At 40.6% G+C, this 19399-nt stretch overlaps 1 gene segment (V, D, J or C); it reads left to right on the plus strand.

Moving 5' to 3' along the window:
* The window catches only part of LOC123233937, a 37739-nt gene extending 23446 nt beyond the window's left edge, over positions 1 to 14293 (plus strand). Inside the window, 4 exon segments of the C gene segment in view lie at positions 5946 to 6236; positions 6773 to 7102; positions 7819 to 8196; positions 14109 to 14293. Of these exon segments, the coding sequence occupies positions 5946 to 6236; positions 6773 to 7102; positions 7819 to 8196; positions 14109 to 14293 (1184 nt within the window).
* The last annotated feature ends 5106 nt before the right edge of the window (positions 14294 to 19399 follow it).

The following is a 19399-nucleotide window of genomic DNA, read 5'->3' on the forward strand; positions in this document are numbered from 1 at the left end:
GAGAGAGAGAGAGAGAGAGAGAGAGAGAGAGAGAGAGAGAGAGAGAGAGAGAGAGAGAGAGAAAGAGAGATTACTCAGTAGGTAATAAGGAGCTACTGAAAGGTTTGAGCTGAAAAAATATATGACCAGATCTAGGTAGAAGAAATGTGAAGAATAGACTGATTGGAAAACAAATGGAGGTAGGAAAACTTGTGGGGAATCTATATCATATTTTTTAAAACCCTATCTTCCATCTTAGAATCAACACTAAGAATTAGTTCCAAGGCAGAAGAGCAGTAAGGGATAGACAACTGGAATTGTGACTTGTTCAGGGTTATATAGCTAGGAAGTTTCTGAGATCAAATTTGAACCCAGGACCTGCCATCTCTAGGCCTGGCTCTCAATCCACTGAGCCATGTAGTTGCTTTGGGAATCTATCATATTAATTCAATTCAGTTCAGTTCAAGAAGAATATATTAAATTCAAGGCACTATGCTAGTCAATGAAAATGCCAAAACAAAACCAAAATTGTCCTTACTTTCAAAACATTTTCCTTCTACTGAGTTGAAAAGACACGCAAAAATAAGGAAATAAAAAGTAATTTCAAAAGAAAGGTAGCAGTAATAACTAGGTAGATCAGAAAAGGCCTTTCACAGAACCAGGTACCAGATCTGTACTTTATAAAAAAGCTATAGATTTTAAGAGAAGTGAGGAAGGAATAAATTCCAGAAATGAGCAAAGCCAAGGCAAAGGCCCCAAGGTCAGAGAAATATTTTGTAAAATCAACAGTAAATAGACCACTTTGGTGAGAACAGAGTCTGAGTGAAGGAGAATAAGATATAATAACTTTGGAAAAATAAATAGGCTACAGGTAGACAAAGAGTTTTCAGTGACAAACAGGGGAATCTATGCTTTAATCATCTTAGCTGGTAGGGTCAAATTCAAAATAGAATAGGCAAGAAACCACAAATCAACATTACCTATGTTATATTGTGTTTTTATTTTCTTAAATATTTCCCAATTATATTTTAATCTGGTTTGGGCCTGCACTATGGAGTTTTGCAAGCTACAAAGCAAATCTCTTTTCTTTAGGCAATAGGCAGTCACTGAGCTTCCTTCCTCATCAGGGCAGTGATGGGTCAGACCGGTGCTTTAGGAATATTACTTTGGTATCTTTGTGAAGGATGGATTAGAGAGAAATGATAAACAGAAAGAACTGATAAGATTGCAACCAAATAACTATAGCAAGTGAGGGAGAAAAAAGAAGCAAAGATGAAGGAGATCATGGACCTGGATGACAGAGTAGGGTAATTGTACCATTAATAGAAATAGTTTAAAGGAAGGATGGGTTTTGGAGAAAATGAGTTCATTTTTAGACATTTGAGTTTGAGATGCCTACAAAATGTCCAGTTAGAGTTGCTTAAGAGCGAACTGGTAATGTGAAAGTGTAAACCAGGTGAGAGACTAGGACTGCCTATATAGGTCTAGGAATCATCTGAATAAAGATAATTATGATACGTGCTAAGATAACCAAGGGATAGAGTAAAAAAAATCCCAGAATCTCAGAGTTAGAAGAAACTTATAGGCCATTAAATAAGAATCATTTAATATATCTGACATTAAATCATCCAGTTTTTGTTTAGATATCTTCTGTGAGGGAAAATCCACATTTTTCTTAAACACTTCTCATAGTTTTTCTTAAACCAACCCTTAATCTGCATCTTCCATCTGTTGTTCCTGGTTCTATTCTGTTAGCCAATCACAACAAACTTAATCTATCTCAAAAATGTTTTTGATTCCACAAATAAATATATAGCTATCATTTGTCCCCTAAACTTTCTCTTCTCTAAGCCAAGCATCCTCAGTTCCTTCAACTGACACTCATGGCACAGACTCAAGGCCATTTTCCATCTTGATCGGTTTCCTTTGGAAACTCACCAGGGTATCCTGGTCCTTCCTGAAACATGGTATGTAGAACAGAACGTGAGATTCTGGATGTGGTCAGAACAAGGTAGAATACAGTGGTTGGTACTATCACCCTTCGAGACCTGGACACCATGCCTCTCTTATTGTCACATAAGATCTTATTAGCTTTCCCTGTCTGGAATTCTCATGTTATCAGTATCCTCTGCCTCTAGAGCCTCTCCCTCTGTTTGAAGGGTAGAAAGTTCCTCCCAGAACCTCCACTAAAGAGGGAGCCCAGATCAACCATCTCTTCATTTCCCATCAGGCTGTACTACTCAAATCTTTTCCATAAATGCCACAGAAATGGGCAAATGCCCTCTTCCTCAGCTCTTTTCAACTTCCTTTTGTGTGTTGTCACTAGATTATAAATAACTTGAGGTTAGGAACTATCTTTTGCCATTCTTTGTATTTCTAATATTTAGCACAATGACTGGCACATAATAGGCATTAAGTAAATATTTACTAACAGATTTAACTGCCCTATAACAATGTTGATGTATATTGATTGACCTTGTAGTCCACTTAAACTCTCAGATCTTTTTCTGAAACATAACTGCCAATCAAACATATCTCCCCTAACTAGTATTTTTAAGTTAATTTTTAACCCAAGTATAAGATTTTATATTTATTATTATTCAATTTCATATTAAATATATTTGGCCCAGTTTTCAAGATCTTTTGGATCCTGATTGCCATAGGCTTTATGCCATCTGCAAATTTTATATATACACCACCTATGCCTTTATCTAAATCATTATTAAAAAATGGTTATAATGCTGTACCCCGTACAAGTCACTGTGGCATTTCATTAAGAAGCTAGTTTCAGGTTAACAGTAAACCATTTACTCTTTGAGTACATCCATTCAAATAGTTCTGAATACAATTAACTGTAGTATTGTATAGCCCACATCTCTCATGTTGTCTACTAGAATAACAAGAGAGAATTTATTAAGTGTTTTATAGTCTTTAGGGAAACTATATCTTTGGCATTCCCCCAACTTAATCTGTCTAATAATCTTTTTCAAAAAGGCAATGACAGGGCAGCTGGGTAGCTCAGTGGAGTGAGAGTCAGGCCTAGAGACAGGAGGTCCTAGGTTCAAACCCGACCTCAGCCACTTCCCAGCTGTGTGACCTTGGGCAAGTCACTTGACCCCCATTGCCCACCCTTACCAATCTTCCACCTGTGAGACAATACACCGAAGTACAAGGGTTTAAAAAAAAAAGAAAAGAAAAGAAAAAGGCAATGACAGACTGGCATAAACCAATTTTAATGAAACCCTGCTGCTTCTTATGATAACTATTTCCTTTTCTGCACTAACAATTTGTTTAATTCTAAATTTGGTAGTATTCCATTCTTGCTTAGAGTTTGCAGGCCCTATTATCTTCCTTTAAAAAAAATCAAGGTGGTTTTTGCCCTTCTCCAATCCTGAGGTACTAGTTCAGTTCTTCTTGTAGCTCTGCAATAACAACATCCACTGTCTTTGTTCTTCTACCTTCTTGTACTGTAAATAGAGAAGTAGGGATGGATGTGATTGATGCTGTTGAGAACGAATCAGCAGAACTTGGCAACTGATTGGATATGGAGTGAGTAAGAAAGAAGATTGAGATAATCACAAGAGAGTGAAAATGGGAGGCTAAATGTTAGTGTCACAGACTTGAGGCAATGAATTTTGAAGGATGAGCACATTTTGGATATCTTGAGATTGAGTTTCCAGTGGGATAAAGAGTTAAAAATATTCCATAGGCCATTGGAGATATGTTTGCAAGACCTAGAGTGAGGTTAGAGTTGGCTGTACAGATTTGAGAGTCATGAAGATCATCATCATAATAATTATCCCAATACAGTGCTTTAAAATTTGTAAGGCCCTTTACATATATTATTTCATTTAACAGTAGTTGAAGTCATGATGCCAAGAAAAAAAACTATAAAAAGATTGAAGAGAAGTAAAAGGCAAAAGCTTAATGAATTAGGAAAAGGACAAAGAGGAGGTGAAGGAGAAAGAGATAATAAACTGTTGATTATTTCCAATTTATCCTGCACAAATCTGTTTGTATTTTGTCTCCCTCATTAGACTGAGAATTCCCTGAGAGCAAGGACTAGCTTTTACTTTTCTTTGTAGCCATGGCACTTAGCATGGTGCCTGGCATGTAGTAGGATCTGCAGATATATACTGACTGACTGACAGAAGTAGAGAGAAAACCAAAAATAGACCATTTCTAGCGAGGGAAGGAGTAAGTGTGTAAAAGGATGGCACAGTCAATAGAGCCAAAAAAGAGATTGAGGACTGAAAAAATACCATTTGATTTGTCAATTAGAAATAACTTGGTGTTAGGAAAAGATACTTTCAGTAAAGTCAAGAGGCCAAAAGCCAAATTGCAAGAGGTTGATTAACGTCAGTCAAGCAGCATTTATTCAGCACCTTCTGGCAGTCTGAATTTGTGCTAAGCACTGAGGATACAAAGATAAAAACACAGTCCTTGCTCTCAAGGAGATCACAGTCTAATGGGGGAACTTACAAGCTAGAAGTAGGAGTAGAACATCTGTAGGTTGATTTTTCACAGGCTAAAGTTTAGCAGATAATGGGATACATTAGGCCAAGGAAAGGTTTTCTGGGACATTGGGAGGACTGAATGTGTTTATAGGAAGATTTGAAGAAGCTAGCATAAAGGAAGGGAATGAAATATTAGGAGTGGGGGGTGGAGGGTGAGAGAAGAAGGAATGACAACTGGAGCAAAATTCCTAGAACAGAGTATAGTAACAAAGGCACAATGGTCAGCTAAGGGGCTTAGTAGATAGAGAGTCTAGCCTAGAGATAGGAAGTCCTGGGTTAAAATCAAACACTTCCTCTCTGTGTGACTGGGCAAGTCACTTAATCCAATTTGGCTAGCCCTTACCACTCTTCTACCTTGGAATTAATATTTAGTATTGGTACTAAGACAGAAGGTAAGGGGAAGGAAGGATGGAAGGAAGGAAGGAACAAACCAACGAATGAACAAAGGAACAAAAGAATGAACAAAGGAAGGAGGGGAGGAAGGAAGGAAGGGAAGAAAGGAGGAAGGAAGCAAGGAAGGAAAGAAGGAGAAAGGAAGCAAGGAAGGAAGGAAGGAAGGAAAACACAGGAAATGTTAGTTAAGAACAGGGGGACCTGTTCCTCTCTGACAAGAAGGAAATTTTGAAGAATTGAGGAGGGAGAATTAAGGAAGCACTTGCTGGATTACCTAGGTCTCAGTGATGTATGAGGCTAAGTGATTTGGTGTTAAGTGTAACTCTGGAAACATAGGAGTTAATATGTAAGTAGGTGGAAGGTATTGAAAAATGAACCAAGACATGAAGTTATAATAGGTCTGCCCTTCAGCTAGGATTATTTTCTCTGAGCTCTTGGTCTGATTACTATTCTGATTCATCTCATTTTGTCTCCAGAGTCTACTGTGCTACATGTACTTCCCCAGCAAGGAGGTGGGAATAAGAGAGCCTCAAGAACCCGTGAGAGTTTTTAGGGGCACAAATATATATATTATTCAAATGCTTTTTTTCTACTGGACTATTTTTCCAATCTTATTCCTGGCCCCATAGGAGGAGCACAACCCTTGAGGCATCTGAGTCCTGGGCCCTGGTGCTGCTCCCTGAACACAAAGACCAATCCGGTTTTGTCTCAGCAAAATCCAGAACTACAGGGATTAATTCAACTCTGTTCCAGGGACACCAAAACCTTTCCTAGGGATAGAAAATATGAAGCTGTGCCTTCTCCCTCCTCTTAGAAATAGCTCCCCCTTGTGGTCACTTCCTTCCTTCTGGCACCCAGCCAGAGAGCATCAGATGTTAGCTAGAAAAATATAAAGAGAAAGTGGGAGTCATTAGACAATGGGCAGAGATAGGAGGCCATTGATTGGTATCCACAATGGAGAAAAGATGGAGGAATATGTCAGGGATTCAAAGACTCTATAGAAGGAATCATTCTTTCCCCACACCAAAATCCTAAGAGCCTGTGCTTTTGTTTCAGAACCCAAGACCCCACCCAGTGTTTTCCCCCTGAGCCTCTGTGGAGCTGGTAACTCAGGGGTGGTAGGCTGCCTTGCTCAAGGCTTCTTCCCAGAGCCTGTAGAGCTGACCTGGGATTACAGTGGCTCCGAAGGCACAGTGAGGAGCTATCCTGCTACACTATCTGGAAATAAGTACCTTCAAACCAGTGTGCTTGATCTCCACACCGACCAGTGCCCTAAGGAGCCTAAGACCTACAAGTGCCAAGCAAAACACTACGAAACCAGTGTTGACGTGAATGTTCCCTGCGTTGGTAAGAGAAAGAACCTGGAGCTTGTCATGGAAGTTATACCCTCCCTTAGCAGGGTCCCTGCAGTATAACTCATGGAAACTACATACACATACACATCTCATTAAAAAAATAGACCACATTTATGCAACCCTATAAGGTTGGCAAAGTATTTCTTGTACATGATCTCATTTGATCTTCACAATAACCTCTGAGGACAGGGCTAACCCTATACTGAGATGAGGACCCTGAGGCATAGGGAAGCTTATTTGACTCACCATCATGTAGCAAGTGAGTGATAGAGGCAAGATTCAAATGCAGAAATCCATCAACTGTTCCCTCCTCTGTATCTGAGGTTTCCTTGGACCTATAATGATCTCCCCAATAGACCTTAAAGATGAGCCCTAAGCTGTACCCCAAAAGGAAGCGGGACCCATTTGACAGTAACAGAGTGGGGAAATGGAGAATATAAAATAGAATGTTAAGCAGAGGAGCTCCAGGAAAGACAAAGTATAGCCCTGGCTCCAGCAGGTGACACTGTTCTATGTGTTTTCCAACAGTACCACCATGTGATTGCCCATGTGGAGTTCAGGTATCCCTGAGTGGCCCCTCTCTGGAGAGCCTGCTCCTGGGTATAGGTGCCAACCTGACATGCACACTCAGTGGCATCAAGAACAGTAATGGAGCCACATTCACCTGGAAGCATCATACAGCCCAGGCATCAACTTTGAGCCCTATCCAAGGAACACCTGAACAAGACTCTAATGGCAAGTACAGGGTGTCCAGTGTCCTGGAGATCTGCACTGAGGACTGGCTCCATGGGGACACCTTTTCCTGCACTGTGTCCCATCCTGAGATAAACACTACAAAGACCATCTACAAGCCAGAAGGTACCTGGGAATGGGGGAGAATCTCAGGAGAACAAGGGTATGATGGGAGGAGCAAATGCAAGGATTTCTTTGGTTGGTTTGAGAAGAGATAAAATGGGGGAAAGCAGTAGACATCCCAAAGGCAACAAAAGATGAGTAGAACTAACCCAACCTTACATCAGGCAGTTCACAAAATTCAAAGACTTCAGATTGGGAAAGGAGAGGTGAGAAAAACAGGAAACAGGAATTGCATTTTCAAAATTAAGACAGGCAGGAAGATACAAACATATGGGGACAAAAAACAAGAGAAGGAAAGACAGGGAGAGATGAGACAAGGAAGACAATGAGAATTATGGTGAAAGAAAAAAAGACAAGGAGAAACAGTGAGCAATAAGAAGAGAATAAGAAATAAAAAAGAGACATCAAGAGAGACCAAGGTAGAGGAGAATGAAAGAGAGAAAGAAAGAATGGAAGAGTCAAATGATATAGGAAGAGGCTGATAGAGAAATTCTAAAAAATCTCCTTATCATTCTTATCTTCCTCATCATCCTATCTGTTGGTTCTCCTGCTGCTCTCCCTCAGTGTCCTCTACTGAACTAGAGTTCAATTTTGTTTCATCGGCATCCCTAAGAGCATTCTATAACCATAATCTTCAGTAAATATTGCCATTTCCTAACTAGGGTCATTCCCTGAAACCTGGCTCTCATCCTGACCATGTGCCTCTGCTCTCTACCTAGTGCCCCAGATACCACCCCAGGTCTACCTGCTGCCACCATCAACAGATGAAGGAGCCTTACATGAAGTGGTCTCAATCATATGCCTGGTGAGAGGCTTTAGCCCAAAAGACGTGTTCATACGATGGATGAAAGGATCTGAGGAGCTGCCCAAGAAAGACTATATCACCAGCAACCCTTATCCAGAGCCCAAGAGCACCAGCACCCACATGGTATCTAGCATCCTCCAAGTCCAAAGCACTGATTGGAAAAACGATAACAAATACTCCTGTGTGGTAGGCCATGAAGCTCTTCCCCTGAACTTCACCCAGCAAACCATCGACCGATTGTCTGGTAAACCCACCAATGTTAATGTATCTGTCATCGTGTCTGATGTCTATGGTACCTGTTATTAACCACAGACTAAACCACCAGGCACCCATCACTGCCCAGAACTTGAGTTACAAGGCATGGATGAAAGGGACATAGATCTATAGAAAAGTACCTAATGGAATAAATCTTGACACTCAGAAGCAACACTAGCCCTGTCCTCAGTGTCTGCGCCACAGCTGGTCCTGGTCCCCAGTGGTCGGGGCAGAGGGAGAGGAAGGGTGGAATGCACTGGGGAAAAGGAAAAGAGAGTGGAAATGGGTGTCTCATAATATAAGCCAAACCAAGGTCTTCATTATGTCTTCCCCTCCCTGACCAGGACAGAGCTCAGAGAAAGGCTTTAAGTCTTGGTCACTTTTCATAACCTTGTCATCACTTTTTCAAGGACATTCCCCAACATCTCCAATTTATAATCTGAGTCCTAATTCACCTGAGAAGACAAGTTCCCACTTGTTTCCATATGACTAAAAAGATCCTAGAGCCAGAATAAACCCTGAGAGGTCTTTTTCCAGAATTTATTGAGGATCTTATAATATGAAGGATATTATGCTTACCACAAAGCGAGTAAGACAGAAAAACAGACCCAGAGCCTGCCTTCAAGGAGCTTATAATCTAGGGAACATAAAGGAGCAGCAAACCCAGGGTTTGACCTAGGAAGAGAGGGGGAGAAAGGAAACACCAATGGGGTTTAGGGAAAAGTGTAAGCAAAGACCCAGAAAGAGGCCTGTGAGTGATGTGTTCATAAGACAGATCTTATCTGAATGAAGCAAAGGGTGTTTTAGAGAGTAATCAGAGATATGATTGGAAAAGAAAGTTTGGGCTTTGGTTGTCCAGATGAGGAATTTGGACTTTATCCCATGAGCAGAGGGGAGCCACTGGAAATTTCTGAGATATTCTGAGATGATAAGAATAGGAAGATGATTCTGGAAAGATATACAAGAAGACCATTTAGGCTATTTAATTACAATAGCTTTATTGAGAGGCAATAATGGCTTAAACTAGAAAGGGTGAGTGAAAAAGAGGGTGCCCTCCAAAAGAATAAAATAGATATACATGACATATACACTCCCCATATACACAGAGACAGTAAAATGAACACACAGAGGGAAACTTGTCACACACACAATAACAAATAAAAAAAGACACAGATGCACACACATGATTAGAATTCCCTTGTGGTGGTATATTACATTCTTTAACCTCTTACCTTTATCTTTTTAGGATACTCTGTACTTTTTTATCTCTCCTTTCCTATTAGCATTTCTGTGTCCTAAGAGGTAACACATCATATCTAAGACCTCATACCATTGCCAAGCAAGATTTCTGGGAAGAGGGAGATTAAAGGAACTTCACACACCAAAATAAGATAACACAGAAGTATAAAGGGATTTCACAAATCTCTTCTGCCCTAGGTACCCCTTCAGCAGAAGAAAGAGGGAGACCTTGATTCATTTTAAGACTTTGAGATTCTCTCTGCTCTAGAGCATATGAGAGGTTAAAAATTTAAGTTCCAAGATGTTCCCTAGCCACCTGTGACAGTGCACTTAACTTCCTGACACCAATATTAAATGCTAACCCCTCTAGGCATTATGGGCTCCAAACTCCAGAAAAACTTCTTATTCTCTTAACATCTATCACATTTCTCAGTGAGACATATTGACTATACTGTTTCGGATTAGCAGCATCCTCACAAAGACTTCTCCGGAGCCTCTCTCCTCACAAAAAGGGCCCTTCATTTGGAATGGGATGGGAAAATGGCCTTTACCCAGACTTTTGTCCAAGAGTATCCCAGGAATAGGGGCTCACACTGTGTTCAAACTAAATCCAGCTCAGGCAAGTCTCTCCTTCAGAGAAACCTTTAAGCTTCTATCTAGCTCTAGGACTTTTTCCCTATTCTAGAGCCCTTAATCCAAACTGAATATGCTTCTTTAAGTTTTTCAGTGGCAATTCTCTTTTCATCTACATCTTATAAAACTTCCCCCATCAGCTGCCCCCTCCCCACAGCTGAATCCTCTATTCCTTACTCCTAATTCTACTTCCTAGCCAGACACCTGTCTTGTCTTTGGCCTAGTCTTTGAGTAAGACCTGGAGCCTTTACTGGCCCTTTGTCACTTTTGTCTCCATATCTCATCATTTGAGGGGCCTAAATATCCTACTTGGGTTATTTAGAAGCCTTTCTCCTATCTAGAGATTACAAACACAGACAAATTTATAAAAGGTGAATCTTCACTCTCTTAACCCTCTACTTCTTGTTCACCTAGGTAGGAAGTAAAAGATATCTAAGAACCGAACCCAGACCTCTGACTCCAAATACAGGGGCCTTTATACCATAACACCCAGATAGGAGTCATTGGTTTGATATCCAACTAATATTGTGTGAAAGTGGACAAGTCACTTTGTTGATCTAATCCTCTATTCCCTCATCTGTAAAAAAGGGATATTTATACTACCTCATTCATCACAGGAATATTTAGGGTAAAGTGATTTTAAACCTCAAAAAACTATAGAAATTAGAATTATCATTATTACCATATTATCTCCAAAGAAGTTAGGCTACATCCTCTAGATAGTCCATGAAGGGTTAGGGGTATTAGGAAATGAAAGTCACAAGAGTGTAAGGTGAAGATGTTTCCAGGGATACTAGATTGGGAAAACCTTGTATTTAAGCTAGACATCAAGGAACGCAATATATAGCCTACAAGGATACCCAGGCTGACTAGGGAAACGGCATACCGCACACCACACAGAGAACACAAATAAGATGTGCTCAGTAGATATGAGTACCAGAGAACCCATACGAGGCTGAAGAAGGGGAACTATAAAGACTTCCAAGGGGAGGATAGGACCCCATAGATCGAAACAAATCCTAGCTCTGTCAGTAAGGACAAAGGCAAAACTTTTCCCCAAGAAATTCCTTCAACATGCTGAAAGCATCATCAAGGAGCTATCATCAAGTCCATATAGCTACCTAAGTATCACCCTCACTTAACCTGATGATGCTCTTACCTGCAGGATAACATTTTTCAGCTCAAGACAATAAATTTGTCCCCAGTGACCAGACTGTTCCACCAGCCTTCTCTTCTCTCTCCCCCTCTCTCATTCCAGGGCTTACATTCAAGATCAGGCTGAGGGCATGGGAGGGTAGAATGATTGGTCCCTTTCCTTTATCTGAGCAATTCTCCAGAAAGACTTTCTCTGATGTCACCCACTAAAGCAATTATAGCCTGAGTAGCTTCACTTTCCAAAATCTCTACGTTATGGACCTGCAAGATAGAAATGACCCCAAACAGACCTAAATTTCCTGCTTATCCATACTCCCTAAGCTAAACCCTTCTGCTGCCAACATCACCACATCTATAAAATTATGACCTCTTATCCTACCTCCTTTACTCACCTTCGACAGACAAACAATGTAATATCATTTGTTAAACCCTTACTAGGGGTAAGAACTTCAATACAGAACTTCCTTTACAACATATTGTATATTAACTCAAAAAACTAATTTACAGATGAGAAAATTGAAGTTGTCTCTGAATGTTAAATGACTTTCCAGAGGTCATATCACCAACAAAGGCTAAGAGTTATGATCAGCTAAAGCTTCTCATTCCAAGGCCTGGGTTTCCATGACAGCACCTGCATTAGGAAAGTACAAACCACATGTTCAGGACTAAATAATAGGGAGTGAGTTACCCAGGGATAATGAACAGAGTGAGTCAATGTAGGAAAATGCAAAACGTGTTCAATGATCTAGTTTGGCTAGACATTTGAGTACGTAGAAGAGGGTACTATGACATAATACTGGAAAGGGAAAGGGGCACCAAATTTGACTTTCTCTTATAGGCAATAAAGATCAGTAAAAGGTTTTGGGGTAGGAAATTAATGGGAGCAAAGTCATTGAAAGAATACTCTGATAGTGATAAAGTTCAGAATGAAGTGGGGAGAGTTATACAAAGGACATTTGCTATGGGTAATTTTTTAAAATAAGTTTTTAAGCTGTTGGATCAATCTTTCACAAAATCCTACTCTAATGTTTCATTGTAGTATAGAGGAAGCCCTTAAAGATTGCATAAAAATCAAACCAAGAGAGCACAAGTTCTGTCAGGACATACTGTCAAAGCTGAAAGGCTTTGAATAATGTGTTAACAACAGCTGAATTTACTTTCTGAAGACCAGCCAAAGTATGGAGATGCTTATCACTATATGGCTGGATGATATATGATCAATTTGTGGGGCATGACAACCCATGAAACAAAAAAATAATAATACAAGCCACTCTTATGTGGCTTCCTTTTGGTGGCAGAAAAGGAGACAAAAGTACTAAGAAAATTTTGCCTCTTTTTGTATACTGAGTTGTCTAGCACATAAAGGTACTTAATAAATGTTTTTTGGCAAAACAAATGGATCAATGAATTAATGATTTTCTAGTTATAAATACCAAGCAATATAAATATAATATATGTAATAGAAATATAAGTACCAAGCATAAAATAAACCCACTAACAGTATTTGTCAGTCATAAGTCCCATAAGGATCCAAATAGAAGAGATTCTCTATAAATAGTAAAGTGTTCCAATGCTCTTATTTACAAGAGAATAACAGAGTATTGTTTTAATAAATCCATAGAACAGCATGAATTTACTAAATAAGATTCATCATCACTTAAAAGAAAACTAGACCTGTCCACATAAGAAAAAAATTAAGCCCGTTATCTAGAGTTTGGATTAAAATTGGATGAATACCAAAAAGAGCTCTATCAATAAATCTATCTTATACAGATAGAGCAGATGAATAACAATTTGACCTGAAACTGAAAAGAACAGATTAGATAGCATTTGGAAAAGTATAGAGTGCTTTTGTTGATGCTAGGCTTTTCCCTAAAACAAAGCAAATGGTTTGTGATCACTTATAAAGGGAAGTAGTGATCATTAAAATCCAGCAAACAGTGTGTCATAAGAAACAGGTGAAAACAATTTAATCTCATTTCTTTTAAGCAAGTAGGTGGTAAAATAAATAGTGTCCTCCTAGGTTCAGAAGTTCAAATATCACCGCAGAAACTTGCTAATTGTATGACCCTTGGCAAGTACCCTAACTTGTTTCTCTCTATTTCCTCAACTGTAAAATGGGGATAACAATGGCATCCTGTCTTACAGTGCTGTTGAGATGTTATTTGTAAAGTATTTAGCACAAAGTAGGCACTATACAAATGTTTATTTGCCTTCTCCTTTCTTCTTTTGACCAGATAGATAAGGCACATGTATAAACATGGATTTCCACAAGATATTTGATAGTCTCCACACATGTGGAGAAGAAAGAGAAATGTGAGATAGATTATAATACAGTTAAGGATTTGGAATGAACTATCAGAACCCAGTGAATCATTTGGATGAACTATCAGAACCCAGTGAATAGTCATTTGTTAATGACTATTGATTGAAGTTTGTCTGTAGGGCACCCAGTCATTAACCCTGTATTTTTCCACATTTTTATTAACAATTTGGATAAAGGCATAAAAGGAATACCTGTCAAATTCACAAATGACACAAACCTTGGCAAGAGAGCTGAAAGATGACCCAGGTAAGTTTCAGCAATGAAATGTAAAAGTTACAAATTCAAAATTCTACATTTACATACATGAAATCAACTTCACAAATATAGAAAGGGAAAGGAAAGATATGGCTACACTGTGAAAAAGATCTGGCAGTAAAGACATTGATGCTTTATGGATTTGGTCTCAAATTCTCCAGAAACCTAGAGGTCTCTGTAAGCTCTGCTCTGCACTGTATAGGAAGCCTGACTCCCAAGTCTTTCTAAACTGGGATGAATATCCTTCTCCTCCTCCCTCCATCCCCACCCATGCTACTAGGATTTCCCATGGCTATTCCATCTCTTGGCACCTAAAAGAGCTGCACTCATGTATCCCACAGATCACGGGAAGGAGGTGACGATGTCCATTAACTGTCTTGATAAGGATTTTGTGGAAGAGGATGATAGCGAAGCCACCCTATGGCCCATGACAGTGACCTTCCTCACTCTGTTCCTGCTCAGCATGTTCTACAATACCACAGTGACCCTCATGAAGACCAAGTCTGGTCCAGCCATCAAGTACTAAACCTCCAAGCAAGCAAGGTTCCTGGCCTTGGTACGGTCTCTTGGGCATGGGCAGAGAGGTGGGAGACCTACTCAGGGGATAACCACTGACGGGGAAAGTGTCAGGACCAGACGATGACCACTGGAGGAAAAGGAACTGTGGATGGTCCCTCCAGATTTAGGAATAGGCTTGTGGTAGAAATTCCAGCATAAATGAGACAGGCTGGACTGGGCTAGGCTGAACTGAGCTGGCTAGATGAGAGGGCAGATAATTTCATGGTATTCTACTATTATTACAGTCTTCTTCTAAGTTCGGTGACAGTTTTTTCTGCAGCACCTGCTACTCCTGCCTGTCTCTCACTGTCTGTTACAAAGTACTTGATAACCTAATACAGAATGGTCCCTAAGGTTAGATGATCCCTACCAAATTAAGGGTTTATACACTGAGAGATCATCTCTTTCCTATTTTTTGCCAAATTATAAAACCTATAAGCATAGGAATAAAGATATATTATAGTTATCATGCACAATATAAATTGATTTTTTTCACCTCGCTTTTGTAGCCTGAGAAACTGTCAAGTACCAGCCTGCTCTCATCCTCTCTTCATGGTTCTCATTTTTGCCTCTTCCTCTGAGTAAGAGTTTGTGTGTGTGTGTGTGTGTGTGTGTGTGTGTGTGTGTGTGTGTGTGTGTGTGTGTGTCCTCTGCCAAAGAGAGCAGGCACCCGGCCTCAATGACTCTTAGGGGAGAGACAGAGTAAAAGGAGAATCAGGCCTTACCTTTAAGGAGTTCACAGTGATTGGGAAAAAGAGGAGGAAAAGACTGCCTCATGGTTAGAATTTTGACTGGCAGAAAGAAGGGAGAGAAAGCACCAGTCTTTCCAAGATGATACAGAGCTGGTACAGGGATACTAGAAAGTAGGAACATGCCCTCTCTTTCTCTAACCTAGATAATCTCTCTCACTCTTGCTGCTCACAGGTGAGCTCCCTGCTGGATCTGCATGAGACATCAAAGGCATCACTATGGACCAAAGTCTACTGGGCAAGTAGCAGCTCCCAATGACACAGTGACAACCAATCCCCATCTTCATCCTTCCTCTATTCCTTGGGCCTTAGTGCTTCTGTATAATAAAGATAGAGTCTTTCCTCCATACCAATCTATTCTGGGAGAGTCATTACAATGGAAAAGGGTTGATCTTGGATGGGAAGAGGGTGTTCATACACACACACACACACACACACACACACACTCACAGCTGGGGGGCACTGCCCCCTCTAGGAGGCAGGGGTTTTTATGATTTACATGAATCTATCTCCACCTGGCAGGCAGAACTGGACTCTAGAAAGGAAAAGATTGGTCAGAACCAGTTTCTAAGTCTTTCGGTTTTTGGTTTGGGTTTTTTTTTTCATTCCTCCAACAAAGGTCTAACTGACCCTAAAAGGGATGCTCTCTTCCCCAGGGGTAGCTGAGTCATTCCCAAAGAGTGTTCTGAGCCTCGTGCCAGCTGTTAAGGACCTAAAAACTCAGAGACCCTAATCTGTCCTGAAACTAAAATCCTCCTAATCTTATGACCCCTTCGGCCATACAATTTTCTCTCCCCTACTACTACTCAGAGGGACTCCCAGCCTCCTTGATCTCTCCAGATCCCCATTACCAGAATTTTCGAGGAAAATTTTCTGTAGTTCCCCCAAATCCCTTGATCCATAGCTGCTGTCTAGTTCCTCAATATACAAGGAATAGAGTAAGTGAGAACTGAACTAGAGAAAGGTCCAAGATTGGAATCTACTTTTTGAACACTGTGAAACCCTTCCTGCTGCCCTCTTCATCATCAGTTGTACTCGTTCCCTTCCTTCTCTGAAGTCAGAGATCTTTCCCTAGGCTGATCACTGGAGAGACAGAGACCTACAGACAGAGATAATAAGAAAGACAGGAAGAGATGTCTGAAGTTCCACTTTTCCTGAGACCCTGTCTGACTCAACAAAAGGAAGGATTGAAGTCATGAGCCCAGTGATTCCACCTACCCCACTATGAGACTTTGTCTCCCATTCATTCCCAACTACACACACTCTGATTGTGCTTGAGTTGAGGTTGCAGTTTAGTGACAGAAAATTCCATAGGAGGGCCCATATATTTAAAGTTTGTAAAAATAGTAAAAAAAAACACCATTTTAGAGACATATAGCCATTTCACAAGTTACCTCCAATGCATATTCTGACCATTATTATTATTCCACGATTTTGAGCATTACAGACTTCTATGATTGGTGTGGGGTTGGAGTGGGAGAAAGTCCAAAACTGAACAAGAAATCGGGGCTCATAAGTCTTGTGAAAACAAAATGGGATGTCAGTTTTAGAGGTCTGATCTTGCTGTGCTGAAGAGAATAGAGTGTACTATCCACCTCATCCCAATGCCCACCCCATCGCTGCAAAAAAAGAAAGAGAGAGAGAGAGAGAAAGAAACAAAGAAACAAAGAAACAAAGAACCCACCAAAGCTGTTAATGTGGAATAAAGGGGTCCTCAGGTCTTCAAAAGGGCATGCCAGCTGAGCATTGGCTCTGGCAGTTTCTAATAAATTGAAAAGGCTTTGAGGATGGGTCTAGGGTCAGACCATGCATTTGTAATTCCAGGACCAGATTAGCTGAGAGGCTCATCACTAGATAGTCACTAGGGAGATGAATTGTTTTGGTAGTAAGAATTTATGAGAGCTATAAACCAAGAAATGGAAGGATCATTGAAACAAGTCTTTTGAATTATTAATATAATTAAGTAATCTCATCCCTCCTCTAAACTGTAAACTCCTTAAAAGAAAAATATAGTACTGAAAGGGACCTCAAAGGCCAACCCTTTCATCTTATAGATAAAAAAACCAAAGCCCTTTAACTTTCTAAGTTAAATACTTACCTAAAGCCACATAATATAATATGAGAAATGAGATTTGAATGTAAGGAGATTGAATGGTAGGAAAAGAGCTAGTGGTATTCCAGAGTCAGTTCTCACAATGCCCTAACCCCAGACTTAAAACTTGAAGATATCTAAGGCACCATTCCATATCTAAATCCTATAATGTTCATGCACATGGAGGAAGGACTGTCTTTCACTCCCAGGATTTTAGAGTAGAGAAGGAAAAAGAATCTTATCAAATGGGACTTGACCTACTGTTTTAGCAAATGTCAGAATAATCTAATGTGAGCAGTGAGTGTGAGGAAGAATGACACTTCAATTGTTTGCTTTTGCTAGGGTCTAAGAGAGAAAAGTACCCATTAGACAGGCCCATAGGCTCCTTGACAATTATTCAGTTCAAAGATTAAGGGCCAGAAGGGCTTCAGACGCTGATCTAATTCAGGCTAAAATGAGTTGATAAAGAAAAGGTTTAAGTAAAGAAAATGTTGAAGATAATCATGATTTAGTGGAATCAGGAAAATCTGTATTCAAGTGTTATTTCTAATATAAATTTGATATATGTTTAACACTGAGTAAGTCTAACCTATCAGTGCTCCCAGACAAATCACTAAGTTGCAGAATAGTGGTCAACATGTATTGATGAAGGGAGTTTCCTCCCCCGGAGCTCTCTATATGAATGAAATCATATTTGTGGAAGGAAAAAAGGGAAAAAAAAAGGTCAACTAAAAGGAGCTAGAAACCAGTCTAAGACATACAGATGGCTGCTTTGGTTGTTTCTCTTTGGTATAAGGGGGAGAAGGGAACAGTGGAGAGGAAATCTATTCTTGGACAATGACAGTAACATTCTCAAAAATCAAAAAGCATCAGTAAAACAATTTTTAAAACTTAGCTTACTTTACTCATTTAATAAATAAGGGGGAGAGGGGACTTCCGGTTAAGATGGCGGCAGTGTAAGGAGCAGCTGCTCGATCTCTCTTGACCGAAGCATACAGGACCCCTCAAGGGGAAATAAAAACGAGTCCAGAGGAACGAAGGAACCCCACAACAGGGCAAAGCATTGAAGGTACGCAGAATCGGGGCATTTCCACGCTATAAAGGGGTGAAACAGCTCTCAATAAAACGGGAGAGGAAGAAGCCCCTCCCCCACCCCCCACACCTCGCACAACGCCAACACACAAGTGGGAAAACTGGACTGGGGCAACCAGATAATCACTGGCAGCCCCGGGGCTTGTACCTGTGTGCAGCAAGAGGAGGGACCCCAGGTGGCTGGGGGCACGCACAGACCTTCCCGGAGCGTCCACATGGGTGAAGGCACCCTCTCCAGCCGGGACAAAGGCCCCTAAAACAAGGCCTTTCCCAAGTGCTGAAGGCATCCCCTCAGGTGCGAATAAAGATCTCCAGCTCACGGACTTTCACTACCTTCTGCAGGGGTGAAGGCAGGGCCCTAAGAGCATCTGCACAGGCAAAGGCAGTGCCCTGGGCTTGAATAATGATCTCCAGCCCAGGCTTGGACCTCCAGTGAGGACCCTGTGCAGACCAGAGCGTGGCTGTGGAAGCAGCCCCAAAGGCTGCTGAAGGAACCTCGGGCAGAGGGGCAGACCAGGAACTACCAGGAGGCCTGACCCCGAGGACAAGGAGACCGGAGCCCCCCCGGAGCTTGCAAGGCCCAGGCAGACCCTGAGTGCAAAGACAAAGCTGAAAAGGGGCGGGGCCAACAATGGCCAGCAATAAGGATGTCCAGAAGAAAAAGACTATCAAGAGAAACTCTGGAACACTGGACAACTTCTACACAGAGAAAATCCAGACAACAGAAGAGGGAAAACAAAAATCCAAACCTCCCCAAAAAAATTAAAGCTGGTCACAAGCTATGGAAGAGTTTAAAAATGAAATGCTGAGGAAGATGGAAGAAATCTGGCAAGAAAATAACAGTTTAAAAGGCAGAATTTTGCAATTGGAAAGTGAGACAAGACAACTGAAGACCAAAAATGACCAGATTGAAAAGGAAAACCAAAACATTAGAGCCGAAAACCAAAACATTAAAGCTGAAAACCAATCCTTAAAGGCTAGAATCGAACATTTAGAAACCAATGATCTCTCAAGACAACAAGAACAAATAAAACAAAGTCAAAAGACTGATAAAATAGAAGGAAACATGAAATATCTCAATGAGAGAGTGACAGACCAAGAAAACCGGTCTAGAAGAGACAACTTGAGAATCATTGGTATT

The sequence above is a fragment of the Gracilinanus agilis genome, chromosome 2 (assembly GCF_016433145.1).
Source record: "Gracilinanus agilis isolate LMUSP501 chromosome 2, AgileGrace, whole genome shotgun sequence".
In the NCBI taxonomy this organism is placed as follows: domain Eukaryota; kingdom Metazoa; phylum Chordata; class Mammalia; order Didelphimorphia; family Didelphidae; genus Gracilinanus; species Gracilinanus agilis.